We start from the raw sequence: 15063 nt of genomic DNA on the forward strand, positions 1-15063 counted from the left end.
TGCTCACATTTTAGAAGACACAGAAAACACTGCAGTCATTTAAATGCAGTGGTAATGCTGCAATTCTACACCATCAATCCCTCAAAGGGTTACAAACCTTTTAATGGGAGGTGCATATTTCAGCCATGCACATGATAATACAGCCAAAATGGAAATTACAGTGAATGCATTAAATTAAAATCCTTGAAACCCTTTACTGGGATAATAAATTCACGCCAACCAGTCAATCTTAGCTGTCACATAATGATGTATCGTATTTTGTCTCTCCATATTCACTAAAAGTATGAAATGAGATGAATATATTCACCCATAGCTTCTTATAAGGTATATAGAGAGCTAGAACTACAAATAGCTTCAAAGAGTCTAATCAATAAGCAATTCAGGCCTCAATCTGCCAAAGTGTGCAACACTACACACCCACATCCTGGTCATATGTCAAAAGATCTTATTAATTGTAAAAGATAACAATAACATTTTATAAAGTTAAGACATTTTCCTTCTTACTTAGGAAGCTATTTCAATTTTATGTACCTATCATCAAAATACTATCTTCTCATCAGAGCCTACTAATGTTCGGATTATGGACAAATAAATAAGTGTATTTGCAGAATATGCTAACTCGTCTAGAGTAAAATTTATTCATTATCACTTGGGAAATACTACAGAATCAAAGCTACGCAATAATGCTTTACTCCTGATTTTTAAGTCTTTAGCAGTACCATTTCTGTACAAAAGCAATATTTCAAAAATGCTGAATGTATCCAAATGATATTGAAGATGTATTAAAAAAACAAGAGTTTAAAAGGTTTTATTAATTTTCTAATTCAGTTTTACATTCAGCTTCACATAATGATGTGAATTGATGAAATGGGATAAAAAGGAGATAATCCTCTTGTTTATTGAGATTTTACTTTTAAGTAGAAGAAAAGTACACAATATGAACTGTTCTTTTTGAAAGTTTACAGATTTGTGCAAAACATTGCAGAGGCACATTATAATAAGGATGTTCTTTTCAAGTGCAAATTTTAAAACATTTGGCAAAAAAGAAATTGTACGAATTTAAAGAGAAATAAGCATTTGTTTTTAGCTCACTGTTAAAGATAAATCTATTGGATCAACCCCTACCAAGTATGTAACCAAGTCAAAGATTGCTTCAGAAATAACTCAAGTTATTTAAATGAGAATTATATCAGCGATTATTAGCTAATTAGCTTAAACTGTTTAACGGAACAGACTTGGCAGAACACGTTTGTAGCTACAGATTTTATTCAGAGTTTCAGATATTATTTCTTCCCACCAATTAAACAATTTATGCCGACTACGTTGTAAAAGAAAATGACAAAATTCCCTCCAAAGGAGAAAACAATTTTTAAGCATCAATCATTTCAAAACTTGCAGGTGGTACATAACCAAGGCACAATTAAAACGCGTTACGAGGCAGCAAATGCAGCAGCATGCCCACCATAGCATCACTGCACTGCATCAGTAATTTAAGGTGACAATTTCAACTGAGTCAAGGAATGCTATTAATACAACAATTGTCTAATTATAGACACCCTTCTTTAAATGAATTCTAATGACCATTCATAAGAGGAAGCATTTTAAGTGTTTGTTCAGTGGGGGAAAAAAACTGTGCTGTGAAGCACGAAACAAATAAAACAATGTGTAGGAACTGAGTGAGTTGCTATTTAATGGCCATATATATATGACACAAGCGGCAAACTCACCAAGCATTTGACTGAACAGAAGCTGTTCGAGGTCACCCAGCACTGTGACAACAAGCTCAGGATCCACCTTTAAATAAGCCTTTTCCTCTGCCTGCTGACTCTTGCTGGTTGCCGGGGTTTGCTTTTTAATATTCTTAGCCTTGCTGGACAAAATCTCATCGTCTGACTTGCTCCCATCGCCTGTGCTGGCTTCAGTCGGTTTATTCAATGGTTTGACTTCAGCCCAGGGTCCTCTCGGGATCCTGCTTGGTATCCCACGGATCGTAGAGGGTGCTGCAAGAGGTCTGTTCACACTCGGTGCCAATTTGCACTGAAACAGTGAGTGCTCTGATTTTGAGAGAGATTTAGACATCGGTGCATCTTTAGATTTCAGCCCCCCCTTCCCAAGCGTTTGAGCTGGCTTTGACATGTCGTCGCACCATTTGGGCTCATACAGCTGCATCTTTTTCTCTGCATCAGTCAGGAAGGAAAGATTAGTGAGCGATTTCTGCTTCCTCAGATTAGTTCCACCTTTAAACACCTTCAGCTCGGCGGCTCTATGCATTGTTGGAGGTTTACCCTTCTTTCCATGCTGCACTCCCTTCCCATCAGGCTGTCGCTTATAAACCTTCACATCTTCCTGGTTCTCATCACAGATATCAGTTTCACAACATTTGACATTTGCACCAAGCATCTTGCTTGCAAGTAATCATTCGCCTGTATTGAAATAGGAGGATAATAGGGAGATTTCTTGTTCTCCAGCCCGGGTATTCAATCCAGATAACCCTCTCTGAAACAGCAGTTCCTGTGTTGTACAGCTCTCTCCACGCAGCCTGCTTGTTGCAGCATCAGATGATCAGCTCCGGCTGGCAGATTGATCACTGGAAGAATGTCATCAGCAAAACGCCCTCCCCTGCTTCCAAGATGCTCTGTGCTAGGAAAGAAAAGGCTATTCCATCATTCCCAGCAAAAGGGGGAAATCAGGGAGCAGCTTCTTGCTTCTTCAATATTATCTCTCCAGAATATTTCTCACAGCTGAGAGCAGCCATCAATTTAAATAGCTGCTGTGGCAACAGCTTCCAGCCCAGCATTAAATCAGCTCAATTAGAGAGACAGGAAATGCTGGGAGCGTGAGAGCTACAGTATGGGCTGGACTCAGTCCTCTCAGTATTCAGCCCACATCCCTAGTGTATCCCAGCTTCCTCCACTGCAGTGGCTGTTCCTGGCTGCCATGGCAGCAGACATCTCGGTAAAAATTAGAACAAGAGCATCAGACAATTTTAAAAATTCTAACATTTTAATTTTAGCTGATCACAATGCATGATGCAGCTGCTTTAAATCCCACATTGATATTGTCATATAATTATTCATTTGGGAAAGTGCATGTGAGGATGGAAGATACCATACTGTAACTGTGAAAGGGTGAATGGATGCCTTTAAATGATTCCTAACATCTATTCCAAAACGTATTGGAAAGCCAGCAGCATACATTCTGAAATGTATACATCAGAAATATTTGCTTCCAAATTCATAAAATGTCGTAGACATGTCTATTCAAGGAAAATCAGTCTTATCTAATAAACATCTTGCCTCATCACACACAGAGGTGTATCCATTTTATTGTCTCAGAGGGCAACACACATAAAGGGTAACAGATCACCGACAACTGAGTAAAGTAATTAGGGAGCAAGTGGAGAAAACAAAAGGCGCATATGTGAAACAAGACAGTAAAGCATTATAATTCCTGTCTTCCAACAGGAAATGGCACAGCCCCTCTCAGAACACATTGGAATCAATTTTCCCAGCTCTCAACTTTCATTTGCATTCATTCACTCATGTTCTATGTCAAACCACAAATAAATCAGCTCCATTTAGATTGCCGTAATGGCAAAATTACACATGCAATAATATACGGAACAAATCTGGAGTTAATTTTAGCCATTGAGTGTTTCAGCAATATAGGACAAAAAATAATTCACACATTTAAAGGACAGGTCAGGGGTGCTGCTTAAAAATGGTGGGTTAACACCAAATCAATTGGTGTATACAGCACTTCTTTAAAGAGTGTTTTTTAAATATTTGTAAAACATTATTAAAAATATTCAAATGTCTGCAAAGCGCATGTAGAATCTAAAAGACTATGGAGCATCTCTTTCTCAGGTCATTCTCAGACCCTTGAAATTCTTGGAAAGTAATTCGCACAAGGAAGGTAGATGTCATACAAGGGTTTGGCACATAATGGGTTAATGTAGGACTGAGTATAGTACCAACCACACAATGATGAACAAGAACAAATGGCCCACATCTCAGGGTCAGTGTAGTGCTGGACAGAGCAGTGTGCAGAAGCAAGCATGGAGATATATCCAAACGTGGATCTTTCCTGTACCTTTGTGTGTAGTTTCTAACAATGAATAAGTACGTTGAACTACCTAAAATTATGAATACCTTAATAGGACCTAACAGCCTATGCCTAACAGCTTTCAATAGTAGCTATAAGATGGAATGAAACATCTATTTATGCACCACAGAAAACACTAATCCAATTGAAAATCCTGGGGTCAGGTGAGTGAACATAACTGCATTGCCAACTTAACTGGGGTACCTCTCTAAAAAATAGGGAAGGAACTGCGACAGCAATTTCCTGCGGTGGTCAGTGGATTCCGGTGTTTATGGAACCTCCAAGAAAGAGTTTTATAAAACATGAGCCTGGCTAAATCTGGCATGGTAGGCAAATCCATCATTACAACAATATCTAGAAACCCAGGACTCCATTGTCACATTCCCCATCCCTTCCTTCAACTATTGACCGAGTAACAGTGGATACTCTAGATTTATAGATCTGCCTGACATTCAGAATTGTGAAAGGTACAAATCAGAGAATCATAGAATAACACAGAAGGAGGACATCTGACCCATTTGGTAAGTTAGTTCCAGTGCAGTGTTCCAACCCACCCACTGATTGGTCAACAGGTGGGAAGCCCATGTTACTTGACTCCAGGAGGCCCAACGCAGTTGTAACATGTAAGCAAGAACTGGCCAGCGTCTGACCTCCTGTCCGATTAAGATGGAAATCTCAACCCCCGAGAGCTTCTAGCCAATTAGAGGTCAGCAGTATGCTCTTGTTGGCAGCGCCACCCATCTCTCCCAATGCAAGGTCCTTCAATCAGGCATTGAACACCTGTGACAGTGGTCCCAATGCCGGTAATCAGAAGCAGGTACTCCTCCCTGATTCTCACTGCCATCATGCCTACTCTGGCTGACTCCATCAAATCCTGGTTATCATGTCCGCACTCACTCCTTCCCCGTATCCCAGTAATTTTTTCTCCTCCCAAGTATTTATCTAATTCATTTTTTGAAAACCACATTTGAACCAGTAACCACCACCCAATCAGGCCGTACATTCTAAATCATAACCAATCACCATGTAAAGCAAGTGACCTCCTCATGAGGTCTTTGGCTCTTTTCCAATCACCTTAAGTCTTTGCCTGAGACCCTTCAGCCACTGTTTCCTATATTTAACCCTTTGTGAACTTAAACATCTCTCTCAAACCTCCTCTTAGCATTCTTTGCACTGAGGAGAAAACTCCTAGATTATCCAGTCTGTCCAGATAACTGTAATCCCTCAACTCTGGATGTATTCTATAAATCCTTCTGCACCATCTCCAAAGCTTTCACATCCTTTCCAAAATGTGATTCCAGACTTGAACACAGTATTTCAGCTGGGACCGAACTAGTGAATTATATAGATTTACTACAGTTTCCTGGCTTTTGTACTTGATGCCCAATTTATAAAAAAAACAGGATTCCATATTCTATATTAACAGCTTTATCCTGCCACCTTCAAGGATTTTGTGCAACTACCCCTGGGTCTCTCTCTCTCCTTCCATTCCATTTAAATGAGGATGTTATGTTGAATAAAAGTTGCAGAGTCTGTTATTATTATTGTGGCTATTCAATGTGGCAGTTGTAGATCTGGACTTACAGATAATGCTGCAGGCAATGCTGTTGATAAACTCTGGGGTAGATTCTCCACCACCAGGAGCGGAGTTTTCGATGCGACAGAGGATCGCGTATCAGGCAACGGGCCCCTGCCACAGGCAGTAAAGAGTTGCACTCCCCGCATCAGCAGCAAGGTGCAAATGGATCACTTAAACCCAAATAACAGGCTGGACACCTAATTCTCCATGCCTCTGGGACACTCCGACCCCCTTGTCTGGGATTCACACGGGTGTGGATCGGTGCAAGTATTTTTAAATGTGGTTCTGATGCGGTGGATCTCATGATGGGTCAAAGGGGTCAGTATATAACATAGGTGCCCCCAAAGTCCATTGGTGGGCCCCCCTTCCCCCACAATTCAAATCCTGCCCCCCCCCCCATCAAAACCCCCACCAGACCCCCACTCAAAGACCCTCTTCCGACACCCCCCATCAAATACCCCTGTCAGACACCCCATCAGAGCTCCCATCAGAGCCCTCCAACAGACCCCCCCATCAGAGACCCCTATCAGACTCCACATCAGAGACCCCTATCGGATCCCCCATCAGACCACTCCGCCCCCGGCCATCAGAGACTCCCTATCATTGCCTATCCATAAAGAATCTCAGTAAGGTGAAGGTGAGCCATATTTTTCTGAACTGCTGGTCTGAGACATTTTAAGTGGCAGTTTTGTACAATTTAGCGGCTTGCACAGCCATTTCAGAAGGAACTTAAGACCATTTGCCATTGGTCTAGATTACACATAGGCCAAACTGCGTGAGGATGGAATATTTCCTTTCCTAAAGGACATGAGTGAACTAGATAAAATTTTACAACAAAAAGCCAGTAAGGTTTGTGGTCAGCAGTACAGGGACTGGCTTTTTAATTTCATATTTTTATGTAATGACCTGAATTAAAATTCTCGAGCTGTCATGGTGGGATTCGAACTTGTGTCGCCAGATAAGTAGTCCATGGGCGGAATTCTCTGACCCCCCGCCGGGTTGGAGAATCACTGGGGGTCGTTGTGAATCCAGCCCCCGCCCGCCGCCGAATTCTCCGGCCCTCCAAAAGTCGGCGCGGCGTGAGTTGCGCCACCCGCCCCGGAGAATGGCGGGGACCGGCGCGACTCAATGGGCCCCGGGACTGCCCGAATTCTCAGGCCCGCGATGGGCTGAAGTCCCACTGGTTTTTTGTCAGTCCCGCTGGTGTGGATCAGACTAGGTCCCTCACCGGCGGGATCTGGCGGCGCGGGCGGGCTCCGGGGTCCTGGGGGAGGCGGGGGGGCGATCTTGCCCTGGGGGGTACCCCCACGGTGGCGTGGCCCGCGATCAGGGCCCACCGATTGGTGGGCAGGTCTGTGCTGTGGGGGCACTCTTTTACTATGCGTCGGCCGTGTCAGCCTCCACGATGGTCGACGCGTAGGTGACCCCCGCCCTGCGCATGCACGGGGATGATGTCAGCAGCCGCTGACGCACCCGGGCATGCACGGACTCTCGCCAGCCGGCGGAGTCCCTTCGGCCCCGGCTGGCGTGGCGCCAAAGGCCTTCCATGCCGGCCGGCGGGGCACAAACCACTCCGGCGCCAGCCTAGCCCCTGAAAATGCGGAGGATTCCGCACCTTTGGGGTGGGCCGACGCCAGAGTGGTTCACGCCACTTCGTCTGGCCGGGACCACCCGCCCCACCGAGTACAGGAGAATCCTGCCCCATACGTCTAAATTAATAACCACTATGCGACCTTACCTCTCATTCACAGCCATTGCATTTCTTACTCAACCTGGTCATTATATTTGGAATATGATGGAAAACCTGTTTCTTTTAATTTGTTAAAAATTAACCTAATTGCTGTGTTGTCAAATGTCAGGCTTAATTCTGAACCCTTTCAAAGGTTTCCTCCAAACTGGGTGTGCATTGAAAGTAAGGACAGCTTAATTCACTTGTATCTATATCTGTATTCTGTTGGATCAATATAATGAAGCTGAGACACTTTGACTATGACCTCTGAGATAAAAGCAAGTTATACAGATGCTGGAATCTGAAAACAAACAGAGAATGCTGGAAAATTTCAGCAGGTCTGACAACATCTGTGGCGAGAGAACAGAGTTAGTCAGGATGACTCTTTATCAAAGCTCTTTGGCAAAGAGTAATCCAGACTCGAAACGGTAGCTCCGCTATCTCTCCACAGATGCTGAGACCTGCTGAGATTGTCCAGCATTTTTCAGTTTTTGCTTGAGTGTAACCTCTACCTGGTTGGGAACTTTGAATCACCATTGATTCTCACTGAAAACTTGAGCCAAACAGAGTCTAAATGACTATTTGTGTAAAAAAGCAAACATCTGGCATTTTAAGTGAGTACAGTATGCTGAAATGAGACCAGCTCATGTGGTACCCTGACCAACATGCTCTCCGCTGAGTCATCTGCTTTTTGTCTTGATCATTTTCTGTGTTGTGTGCCTTTTATTGCCCTTGATCTTCTGCCTCCACTCTTCAGCCAGAGTGTCAGCACTTCCTCTCCAGATTTCTCAATCACCCATAGGAAACTGGAAACGATTAAGCTCATTACACATTACATAATTTCTTCATTCCTGTTGTCCACATTACAAATGGATAATGTGACATATACAGTGGTCTACTTCCGTACCATCCATCAACGGAGTGAGATGAAAGAACTGTTTCAAGAGATTTGTTACACCTTCTCCATTTGCTTGGTTGGTTCGGCTGACTGCAAGTTAGAAACTGAACGGTTCGGTGAATTACTAATCAGTTGAACAAAGCCAATTTTCCATCATGCTCGTAGTATAAACCTGCCACCAGGTGGCTAATCATAAAGAATCAGTTGTTTCCCAAAATCCTTCAATTTTCAGATGCTTACTGTACAACAGGAACCCATCCGGTCCCTCACGTCTGTGCCTGAAAAATCTAAACCTCATCCAACGGCCTTGCTTTCTCCTTATAGTCATGTTTCAAACACTTCTCTTCTCTGAAAAGATACAGTAGTGTCTGATGTACCATCAATTGAACGTGAGACAAGTTTCTGAACAAAAGTATGTCTTTAATTCTACTAGATGTTAAGCCCTGCGGTCGATTACAGTAGAAGGACGACCGCCGGGAGTACTGGGTATTTATACCCCACCCTGGAGGCAGGGTTAACTCAGCCTCTCGGCCAATCGGGGAGCCGTCACATGACTGGTCTCAACCAACCGGTCGAGAGGCACATGACCGACCAGGGCCAACGGTAAGCCGGTGTTCTGCACCAATGGCAGGCAGCTATGCTAATCATACCACCACAGTGTCTGCCTCAACTTACTCCCCATGGCAGAGCATTCTATCCTTGGCAACCCTGCAGAAATATATTTCCCCTCTCCTCACTCACTCAGTGACAAATTTAAATTAACAACATGGTGACTGATTTTCAGACTAAAGGAAATTATATTTTTTTTATGAACCCAATCAAAACCTGCCAAAATTTAAAGACCGCTCATAAAATCCTCTCTTCTTAGTTGCATATTACTGCTTTTTGCTATACTTGTTGTTATATTTTTATATTTTCTGTAAAAAATTCCAATAAAAATTATTTTAAAAAATAAAAATAAAATCCTCTCTTCTGCCAGGGACGTAGACCAACTCCTGCCCATCAGCAGTAACACCCTTGTACCTTGGCTAACATAAAAATCACACAAGAAAGTAGAAAAATATTAAACTTCAGGATCCACAAATTTCCATCACATTTCAACTTGTATTGCTCTTGTTCCGTGGCATGTGTATGTTTTCCCAAAAGATTTTTCATGGGATGTGGGCATCGTTGGCCAAGCCTCCATTTGTTGCCCACCCCTAATTGCCCTTGAACTGAATGTCTTGCTCAGCCATTTTGGGGGCAGTCGAAGGTCAACCATGTTGCTGTGGGTCTGGAGTCCCATGTAGGCCAGACCAGGTAAGGATAGCAGACTTCCTTCCCTGAAGGACACGAGTGAACCAGATTAATTTTTGCAACAATCGGTGATAGTTTCATTGCATTGTCGCTGAGAATATCTTTCAATTTCTGATTTGCTTCAAAAATCAATCAGCAAGTGTGCATGAAGATAAATCAAGGGCTGGATTCTCCGCAGCCACGTGCCAAAATCGCGTTCGGGGCAGAGAATCCAATTTTACGCTTAATCCAGGCCCGACTCCGGTTCAGCTATTCTCCGGGACCCAGTGTAGCGACCTGGGTTGGCCACGTCCCGAGTTAAAATGGAGATTCGCAAAGAACGCAGGGAAAAACGGACAGTATCAGAAAGCAAGCAGTTTGCAGAGTTCTTCTGTGTATTCGGTCTGCAGAAAGCAGACAGCACTGAAACCAGTAGCCGTACATATTAAATGAGCAATTCCTGGGCACAATAGATACAATTAAGGATGACCAAGGTAAAGCCAGACTCCTCGGCGCCAGCAGGAGTCCAAGACAAAAGAAGCTAACGAGCACCCAAGGACCGCCCAGTGATCAGGAAACAGCCCCAGTATTGGGGAATTCAAACCGATCGATTGGTACGTGATCCAATCGATTGGAGTCAGGTACGGGTTCCGCCCAAAAGGGCGTGAAGCCCCTGGGGCCTAAGAATTAGAAGCCCCAAGTTCAACTCGTCCTTCTTGGCAGGGTCTCCCAGCAGCAGCTCGAAACAACCCTTGACAGAGACCTGCCTAGCAGCTGCACCAACAAGTCAGTGTCCAGTCAACGCACGCTACGAGATAGGCGCTCCTAAACCTTAGTCCATACCAGCTGGAAGCCTGCAGTCTCAGGACCGAACAAGAGGCCATTGTTCCCTGACCCAGTGGGTTCCTTTTCCAAAAGCTAAGTATTGGCCTTTAGTGGTAGAAGTAGTCTAGTTTTGTAGTATTTATGCATGAGTAGCGATTGACTGTGTATATAATAAATGTGTTTTGGTTTGAACCGTACTAACTGGTGTATTGAGTTATTGATCAGCACTTGAACTTGAACCTCATGGTGGTATCATAAAGATACCTGGCGACTCTAGAGCAAGGTTATAAATCAGAGCCAATTGAGTGTAAAGCACACTCACCAAAACGAGCAACACCGAGAATCGACGTGATCGCGGAGTACGTGGCTGTGGGCCCATTGACAAAGACCCGCCCAGCGAACCTCCGCTCCCGACCGGCCGAGTTCCCAACGGCGTGGAACTAACCACCTATTGCCGGACGGGATAATGGTGTGGTGGCTGCGGACTCAGTCTGCTGGTGCCCTGATGGGGGGGAGGGGGGGGTCAGACACTGGGGAAGGGCATTTTGGTGGCCGGGGTTAATATCCGAGCAGTCAGATCCTCGGCGCGCGCGGCTGATTCGGGGGGGGGTTCTCATATTTGTGTCTGCCTCCGCGGTCCGAGTCCGCCATGGCGCTTGGCGCAGCCCCTGGAGGCCGCTTCCATGCGCAAGCGCGGACTCAAAACTGGAAGTGCGGGGATCCGTATCCGTAGCTAAAGCTGCGTGAATTATTCCGGGTCCCTGCTAGCCCCCTGCAGAGCGTTGAATTAGCTGATCTTTATTGCAGGAATCACTGGAGTACAACACCAGTGTTTTTACGCCGGCGTGGGGACATAGTCCTATTTTGGGAGAATCCAGCCCCAGATCACTGACACACACAATTTTACTGTCCAAAGTGGGTGGGTTTGGTTCAATTGAGAGATTAATGAGAAAAGTCTGAATAGAGACCTTGTGAAGCAGGAGGAACAGGAATGTTCATGCTGAGCTGGAATGCTAATCCTGTAAGCACTCCATCCCTGCTTCGTGATCAATCGTGCTCTGCTCTCCCCTACCAACATACAGTGGGGAGATGGTGGTGTAGTGGTACTGTGCTCATGTCACTGGACTGGGAATCCAAATACCCGGGGTAGTGCTCTGGGTTCGTGTGGTTAAATCCTATTGCAGCAGTTGGCGAAATTTGAACTCGATAAAAATCTGGAATTAAAAGAGTAACGGCGACCATCGGTAACCTATCTGGTTCACCAATGCCCTTTAGCAAAGGAAATCCTTCCTTACCTGGTCTAGCCTATATGTGACTCGATGTGGTTGCCGCTTAAATGCCCTCTGAAGTGGCCCAGCCAACCACTCCGTCAAAGAGCAATTTAGGATGAGCAATAAATGTGATGATCACATCATCTGTTATGCTACAGTGAAAATTGGATCCTCCATGACTATCAAGCCCCATGATTTCTTCCAACAGGAATTACTACATTGAATACCAAAAAGTACTCCCTGCCAATCTGCTTCTCTGCTGCATCCCTCTGCAGTAGGCTTTCCCTCCTGGCGAGACGGACAGCTGGAGCAACATTAGTCAAGAAACCCACCCCCTGGGTTTCCCACCCATAACTCCTCATCTTGGACTGAAAGTGCCATAAGGTATAGGAGCAGAATTAGGTCATTTGGCTCAGAGTCTTTCACCATTCCACCATTCGATCATGGTTGATTCCCCATTCCCATTCTGCTGCTTTCTCCCCATAACCCCTGATCCCCTTATTGATCAAGCAATCCCCTTATTAACCAAGAACACCAGATTTGTGCTTTAGGTGCTGATACCTACACGGCTCCACACCAAGAGCTGGAAGGTGGAATTAGACAGAATAGTTATTTCTTAGAACATAAGAACTAGGAGCAGGAGTAGGCAATTTCGTCTTTCGAGCCTGCTCCACTGTTCAATACTATTATGGTTGATATCATCATAGCCTCAACTCCACCATCCTGCCCGTTCCCTGTAACCCTTCAACCCCTTACTAATTAAAAATCTGTCTGACTCTTACTTACATTTACTCAATGTTCCAGCATCTGCCGCACTCTGGGGTAGCGGGTTCCACAGATTCACAATATTTTAGGAGAAGTAGTTTCCACTCATCTTAGTTTTAAATTTGCTATCCCACCCTTATCCTGAGACTATGACCTCTCGTGCTAGAATACCCAACAAGAGGGAGCATCTGCTCTATGTCTACTTGATCCATGGGCGCGATCCTCTGGCCACGCTGCAACAGAAAAGCATGCGGCGCAGCACAGCTGGAGAAAGTCGGAAGAATCTGCTCCCGGGATCTATCCGGCTCACAATGCCTCACGGGATTCAATGCAATCTCGCGAGACGTTGCAAGGGGCGGGATCACATTTTAGAAAATCTGCATATTAAAGTGAGACAGTAAGCCTTACTCAAATGTGCAGATTCCCAAAGTACCTGAGGCTTAGGGATTCAGTCCCTTTGCCTTGATGACCTTGGGTTAGTGCCGTTTGGTACTGGTCTCCACAAATGAGGACCAGATGGAATGCCACTCATAGGGGTCTCCAGGCACCTAACTGCATGCCCTTTGGGCAGTATGGTGCCCTGGCACTGCTGGTGTCACCTGTGTACCCTGGTAGTGCCAACCTGGCATCTGCCAAGGTGCCCAGGTGGCACTTCCAGGGTGCCAGCCTGGTACTGCCAAGGTGTTAAGCTAGCATTTTTTGCACGTATGCGGTCGGGCCAGGGGACCCTCTCATGTTGCATTTAGGCTGGGTGAGGTGGGGGAGGTTGAACATTCTTTTCGGCGCCTTAGGGAGAGGCGTTCCAATCTCTCGCTACAATGGGGAATACCGGCGAGCAGAGCTCCCCATTGTAAGAAACGGGGCTATGTGCGGCCTTGGCTGCATGACCCCTGTTCAGGCCCCTTGGCCCCTTTTCAAAGTGAGTAGCGTTAAATAGCCATGTGTTTCTTGGCTCTGCAAGTGCCAAGAAATACGCGGCTAAACGCACTCACTCAAGGACTTTTTTTCCCTTTTGGGAAGTTGATGCCCCATACCTTTTTATCAACTTATACACCACAATTTGATCTCCCCTCATCCCTCATTCTTCTAAATTCTAAAGAGTATAGGCCTAAACTGCTCAAGCTCCCATCATAAGGCAAACCCCTCGATTGAGATTCCGCCGGCGGGATTCTCCGTTTTGCTGACACCGGGCAAGGGGGAAAGAGACCTGGGCCCTCCACGCTGTCCGGTTTAAGCTGGCCAGTGAACGGGAGTCAGGTGGGGGGAGGGGCTGCGGCCATCGGAGCCCGGCAGAACAGGTTTCGATTAGTCTAGCTGGGGTGGCAAGTTGGGGGGGGAGGAACAGAGGTTGGTGGGGAGGAGTTTTGTGAGTGGGAGTGGAGGGGGAGGGGGGGGGGAGGGCTTGCAATGCGTGGGTGTCATTTACGGTACTCTTTCGGGGATTGGATGGCATTGAATGTTAGGGGGAGGGGGGGGTGAACTCTCTAGGTCAACGGTGATCATGGGCGATTCCTGATTCGTTTTTTTCTTTTTCTCCTTTGTTTGTCCTACCGTGGGAGGGTTTGTTTTATTTGATGCTTATATTGTCAGGTGGGCCATTGTTTGGGGTGGTGGGAGGATGGGATCGTTGTTGTTGATGAGGGAATTGACTTTGTATTTGTTACCATTTACTGCTTGTTGGTAGAGTGTAAATTTTGAAGAAAATGTGAAAATGGAGAATAAAAATATTTTACAAAATAAAATTAAAGCCTTTAATATAATAGTGATACAGTGAACAAAACACCGATTTCAGTGTTTCAATCAAGAGCATAATGTCACATGAACACACATACGTCATCAAGCCTCAAGTTTTTCCGATCTAATGTATAATCATTTTCTTTCATAATATATAAGTAAACCAGTTAATCACATCCTTTTAATTTTGGGATGTCTGGGGCAGCTGGTAATTAACATTCACAGTTTTGTTCTTCTGTGACAAAAATTTTCAAAATAATTATACTGAATGAAAGTAATAACACTGTTGAACTGTAACATCTTACTTAAAATACGTTGAATTTTAACGTAAAGTACAGCACAACGTTTAGGTACGATTTGAACGTTACTATTTCAGGCTCCAAGCCATCTCCAGATGCGGTCAGTTTGAGGCTATTTTAATCTCCGTGCAGCAAAGCTGACTGACGCAGAAGCCATTTGTGAATCAAATGTCAATTTAGCATTACGTTATCTGCTGCAAAATTACAATGACTGCCACCAAGGATTTGCCTCAAGGAACGTTTGGGCCATTACTCTTCTTTGAAAAGGGGGTTAATTTTAGCACAAACCAGAAACACATTTTTGCTGGACTTTCAGTTTTCACAGTGAGATTCACAGTCAGAGAAGAAAAATAACCAGTGCCATCTTGAACATAAGTTTAATTGGTGGACATCAAATCTTTCCAGACCAATCACAGACATTATTTTCCACAATAGCAGCAATGGACCTCGAATTGTGCTGGCATTTTCGGAATTCTGACCTCAAAGGTGGCACCTCATCGCTCACTTTACCATGAAAATTACAACTGCGGGAACCTATTCAGGTATGGGCATAAAACATTTAGTGTCAGTCCCAAGAGACTTGA

General features: G+C 44.8%; 1 protein-coding gene across 4 annotated transcripts in view; it reads right to left on the reverse strand.

Moving 5' to 3' along the window:
• LOC119979037 (neuron navigator 1-like) overlaps nt 1–15063 on the reverse strand; it is an 806372-nt gene that overhangs the window by 465872 nt on the left and 325437 nt on the right. For 2 of the 4 annotated variants that reach the window (XM_038821014.1, XM_038821011.1), the window contains exon 1: nt 1728–2831. The exons of the other annotated variants lie outside the window; for them this stretch is intronic. In XM_038821014.1, coding sequence (XP_038676942.1) covers nt 1728–2400 — 673 coding nt within the window. In that variant the 5' untranslated portion in view covers nt 2401–2831. Of the gene's footprint in view, nt 1–1727; nt 2832–15063 lie in introns of those variants that run through there. 4 annotated transcript variants of the gene reach the window in all.

This window comes from Scyliorhinus canicula, chromosome 15 (genome assembly GCF_902713615.1).
Source record: "Scyliorhinus canicula chromosome 15, sScyCan1.1, whole genome shotgun sequence".
Taxonomy (NCBI): Eukaryota; Metazoa; Chordata; class Chondrichthyes; order Carcharhiniformes; family Scyliorhinidae; genus Scyliorhinus; species Scyliorhinus canicula.